Source organism: Palaemon carinicauda, chromosome 29, assembly GCF_036898095.1.
Source record: "Palaemon carinicauda isolate YSFRI2023 chromosome 29, ASM3689809v2, whole genome shotgun sequence".
NCBI lineage: Eukaryota > Metazoa > Arthropoda > Malacostraca > Decapoda > Palaemonidae > Palaemon > Palaemon carinicauda.
Genome location: NC_090753.1, coordinates 27,828,011 through 27,833,511, shown reverse-complemented (window position 1 = coordinate 27,833,511; position 5,501 = coordinate 27,828,011). Strand labels below are relative to the sequence as shown.

Sequence of the window (5,501 nt, the reverse complement as noted above, 5' to 3'; positions counted from 1 at the left end):
CCTCCATCTTCTTTTCCTGTTCCTCCTCCATCTCCTCTTCCACCTACTCCTCCATCTCTTCTACCTCTTCCTGCCCATATCCTCTCCCTCTTCTTACTCCATCTCCTCTATCTCTCCCTCCTTCATCTTCTCTTCTCCTTTCTCCTCCATCTCCTCTTCCTCTTCCATCTTCTCTTCCTCTTACTCCTCCATACTCTCTTCCTCTTCCTCCTCCCTCTCCTCTTCCTCTTCTTTCTCCATCTCCTCATCCTACCGTACCTCCATATCCTCTTGCTCGTCTTCCTCCAACTCCTTTTCCTCTTCCTCCTCCATATCCTCTTCCTCTTCTTCCTCCATCTTTTCTTCCTCTTCCTCCATCTCCTTTTTCTGTTCCTCCTCCATTTCCTCTTCCTCTTCTTCCTCCATCTTTTCCTCCTCTTCCTCCACCATCCTCTCTTCCTCCTCCTCCTCCACCTCCTCTTCCCACCACACCCGCATTTCCTCTAGCTCGTCTTCCTCCATCTTCTCTTCCTCTTCCTCCTCCTTCTCTTCTTCCTACCGCACATCCATCTCCTCTCGCGTGTCTTCATTCATCTCCTCTTCCTCTTCCTCTCCCTCCTCCATAGCCTCTTCCTACCACATCCCCATCACCTCTAGCTTGTCTTCCTCCAGCTTCTCTTCTACTTCCTCCTCCTTCTTCTCTTCCTACCGTAACTCCATCTCCTCTCGCTCGTCTTCGTACAGCTCCTCTTCCTCTTCCTCCTCCTTCTCATCTCCCTCTTCCTATTCCTCTTCCTCCTCCTTCTCTTCTTCCTACCGCACATCCATCTCCTCTAGCTCGTCTTCCTCCATCTCCTCTTCCTCTTCCTCCTCCATCTCCTCTTCTTACCACACATCCATCACCTCTAGCTCGTCTTCCTCCATCTCCTCTTCCTCTTCCTCCTCCATCTCCTCTTCTTACCACACATCCATCACCTCTAGCTCGTCTTCCTCCATCTTCTCTTCCTCTTCCTCCTCCTTCTCTTCTTCCTACCCTACCTCCATCTCCTCTCGCGTGTCTTCATTCATCTCCTCTTCCTCTTCCTCTCCCTCCTCCATAGCCTCTTCCTACCACATCTCCATCACCTCTAGCTTGTCTTCCTCCAGCTTCTCTTCTACTTCCTCCTCCTTCTTCTCTTCCTACCGTAACTCCATCTCCTCTCGCTCGTCTTCGTACAGCTCCTCTTCCTCTTCCTCCTCCTTCTCATCTCCCTCTTCCTATTCCTCTTCCTCCTCCTTCTCTTCTTCCTACCACACATCCATCTCCTCTCGCGTGTCTTCGTTCATCTCCTCTTCCTCTTCCTCTCCCTCCTCCATAGCCTCTTCCTACCACATCTCCATCACCTCTAGCTTGTCTTCCTCCAGCTTCTCTTCTACTTCCTCCTCCTTCTTCTCTTCCTACCGTAACTCCATCTCCTCTCGCTCGTCTTCGTACAGCTCCTCTTCCTCTTCCTCCTCCTTCTCATCTCCCTCTTCCTATTCCTCTTCCTCCTCCTTCTCTTCTTCCTACCGCACATCCATCTCCTCTCGCGTGTCTTCGTTCATCTCCTCTTCCTCTTCCTCTCCCTCCTCCATAGCCTCTTCCTACCACATCTCCATCACCTCTAGCTTGTCTTCCTCCAGCTTCTCTTCTACTTCCTCCTCCTTCTTCTCTTCCTACCGTAACTCCATCTCCTCTCGCTCGTCTTCGTACAGCTCCTCTTCCTCTTCCTCCTCCTTCTCATCTCCCTCTTCCTATTCCTCTTCCTCCTCCATCGCTTCTTCCTACCCCACCTCCATCTCCTCTCTCTCATCTTCGTACAGCTCCTCTTCCTTTTCCTCCTCCTTCTCCTCTTCTTCTTCCTCTTCCTCCTCCATCGCCTCTTCCTACACCACCTCCTTCTCTGGCTCGTCTTCCTCCAACTCCTCATCTTCTTCTTCCTCCATTTCCTCTTCCTCTTCCTCCTCCATCTTCTCTTCCTCTTCTTCCTCCATTCACTCTTCCTCTTCCTCCTCCATCTCCTCCTCCTACCCCACCTCCATTTCCTCTCACTCGTGTTCCTCCAACTCTTCTTTCTCTTCCTCCTCCATTTCCTATTCCTCTTCTTCCTTCATCTTTTTTTCCTCTTCCTCCTCCATCTCCTCATTATATCCCACCTACATCTCCTCTTGCTCGTCTTTCTCCAACTCCTCTTCCTCTTCCTCCTCCACCTCCTCTTCTTCTCCCTCTTTTCTTCCTCTTCCTCCTCCTTCTCCTCATCATAACCCTACCTCCATCTCCTCTCGCTCTACTTCCTCCAGCTCCTCTTCCTCTTCCTCCTCCATCTACTCTTCCTCTTCCTCCTTCATCTCCTCTTCTACCACACCTCTATCTCCTCCTCTCATCCCCCACCTCCTCTTCTTCTTCCTCCTCCATCTCCTCTTCCTCCTCTTCCTCTATATACTCTTCCTCTTTCTCCTCCATCACCTTTTCCTACCCCACCTCCAGCTCCTCTCGCTCGTCTTCCTCAAGCTCCTCTTCTTCTTCCTCTTCCATCTCCTCTTCCTCTTCCTCCTCCTTCTCCTTTTCCTACCATACCCCCGTCTCCTCTCCTCTTCCTCCATGTCATCTTCCTCTTCCTCTTCCATCTACTATTCTTCTTCCTCCTCCATCTCCTCTTCCTACCACACCTTCCTTTCCTCCTTCTTGCCTTCCTCCATCTCCTCTTCCTCCTCCATTTCCCCTTCATCTGCCTCCTCCATCTCCCCTTCCTCTTTCATCTTCTCTTCCTGTTCCTCCTCCTTCTCCTCTTCATCACCTTCCTCCATCTCATCTTCCTCCTTCATCTCATCTTCATCCACCTCCTCCATATCCTCTTGTTACTCATATGCTTTTCTTCTTCCTCCTCCATCTCCTCTTCCTCTTTCATCTTCTCTTCCTGTTCCTCCTCCATCTCCTCTTCATCCACTTCCTCAATCTCATCTTCCTCCTTCATCTCATCTTCATCCACCTCCTCCATATCCTCTTCTTTCTGCATCTTCTCTTCCTTTTCTATCTTATCTTCATCCCCATCCTCCATCTCCTCTTGTTACTCATATGCTTTTCTTCTTCCTCCTCCATCTCCTCTTCATCCACCTTCTCTATCTCCTCTCGTTACCTTTTTAATTTTCCTCTTCCATTCACATCTCTTCTTCATCCACCTCGTCCATCTTCTCGTTCTCTCACTCCTCCGTCTCCTCCCCCTACCCCACCTCCATCTCCTTTCGCTCATGTTCCTCCGCCATCTCTTCCTCTTCCTCCTCCATTGAGATATTTGGTACTCATCGATAAATTATTTCAGGTCACGGAACTGGATTTGGGAATGAAGTAATCAGTCGTATATCTGAGTTGAATGGCATTTAGCATTCTCCAATTCTTGAATATAGATTTAGTTCTAATGGAGCAGTTGAGTCTAAGAATCGAGGCTTAATCATTGTGATTGAATAATTAATGGCAGATAATCGTAATATCCGGTCAGATATGTTTTCAACGGCACAGTTTGCTTTAAATACTGGCTATATTGGGAGCATTAGATATACTACTTATTATTCAGTTTACGATAAAGATCCAAATTTGCTATAATGTTTTCAGAAAAAAAAAGGAAAAACGGGCTGTATAAAATGTCGATGATTTTCGAACTTTCGTCTCCAATGTAAACAAAAGAGCTTGCGAGCTGGTCGTTAAGTTTTGAAAGATAGCCCAAAATAGGAATATTCGTAGTTTCAATCGAAGATTTGAAGCTCAAAGAATTCAAATTGGCGATCGTGTGTATATTAAGATATTGCAAAGTAATGAGCACAAGTTCGAATCTGCTTTTATCGGGCCATTCAGGGTGACCCATATCAAACATGATAGAATAACAGTTAGAAGTATTGCAAAAGGAAATATGTATGAGGTACATTCCTCTGCAGTGAAAATTGTGCCAGAAAGCAAGTTGATATGCTCAGACAACGATAATGTGTCAGCAGTTTGCCCCGTTTGGGGTCCAGATGACTGGACAGTTGGAAAATTAGTAAACATTCCTCAGACAGCGGTGTCATCATGAATTCCTCCTCGAAAAGAGAGAGAGAGAGAGAGAGAGAGAGAGAGAGAGAGAGAGAGAGAGAGAGAGAGAGAGAGAGAGAGAGAGAGAGAGAGCCTTACCTTACCTTATTGCCTTATTTTTTGTTTGGGTTCCCCCAGGTCCCTCAGTGTGAGGCACCTCGTATATCCACCAGAGAGTTGCTAATACATCTTCCAGTGTATTTTGCATCTTCCAGTCTTGGATGGTCTGGGATGCATCTTAGGTATTTATCGAGCTGATTTTTAAACGCATCTACGCTCACTCCTGATATGTTTCTTAGATGAGCTGGCAGCACATTAAATAGTCGCTGCATTATCGATGCTGGTGCGTTGTGGATTAATGTCCTGTGCGCCTTTCTCAGTTTACCTGGAATGCTTTTTGGCACTATTAATCTACCTCGGCTTGCTCTTTCTGATACTTTAAGCTCCATGATGTTTTCAGCAATTCCTTCTATTTGCTTCCATGCTTGTATTATCATGTAGCGTTCTCTTCTCCTTTCTAGACTGTATAGTTTTAAAAATTGCAGTCTTTCCCAGTAATTAAGGTCCTTAACTTCTTCTATTCTAGCAGTATAGGACCTTTGTACACTCTCTATTTGCGCAATATCCTTTTGGTAGTGTGGGTACCATATCACATTGCAGTACTCGAGTGTACTACGCACATAAGTTTTGTAAAGCATAATCATGTGTTCAGCTTTTCTTGTTTTAAAGTGTCTGAATAACATTCCCATTTTTGCTTTACATTTAGCCAACAGTGTTGCTATTTGGTCGTTGCATAACATATTCCTATTTAAAATTACACCAAGGTCTTTAATTGCTTCCTTGTTTGTGATTGTCTCATTATTAGGTCCCTTGTATGCATACACCATTCCTTCTCTGTTTCCATAATTTATTGATTCAAACTTATCGGAGTTAAATACCATCCTATTTATCTCCGCCCATTCATATATTTTGTTTAGATCTCTTTGTAGTGAGTTCCTATCTTCATCACAAGTAATTTCTCTACTTATTCTTGTGTCATCGGCGAAACTTCTCACTACGGAGTTTTCAACATCACAGTCTATGTCTGAGATCATAATAACAAATAGCAGTGCAGCTAATACCGTACCTTGGGGCACACCAGATATTACCTGGGCTTCATCTGATTTCTCGTCATTTGCAACCACTATCTGTTTTCTGTTTTGCAGGAATTCTTTTACCCATTTTCCTATCTTTCCCACAATATTATGCTTTCTCATTTTTTTCTCCAATATGTTATGGTCTACCTTGTCAAAGGCTTTTGCAAAATCTAGATAGATCACATCTGTGTCTTTTTCATATATCATATTATTGTATATGTTTTCATAGTGAGCTATCAGTTGGGTCTGTGTACTTTTTCCAGGTACGAAACCGTGTTGACCCATATTAAACAAATTATTTTTGA

General features: G+C 45.2%; 1 protein-coding gene across 1 annotated transcript in view; it reads left to right on the top strand.

Moving 5' to 3' along the window:
- LOC137622472 (streptococcal hemagglutinin-like) overlaps positions 1 to 3,142 on the top strand; it is a 32,464-nt gene extending 29,322 nt beyond the window's left edge. Inside the window, exons 2-3 of the mRNA XM_068353079.1 lie at positions 1 to 276; positions 606 to 3,142. The exon at positions 1 to 276 is cut by the window's left edge and continues 528 nt beyond it. Of these exons, the coding sequence (XP_068209180.1) occupies positions 1 to 276; positions 606 to 3,142 (2,813 nt within the window). The remainder of the gene's footprint in view (positions 277 to 605) is intronic.
- The last annotated feature ends 2,359 nt before the right edge of the window (positions 3,143 to 5,501 follow it).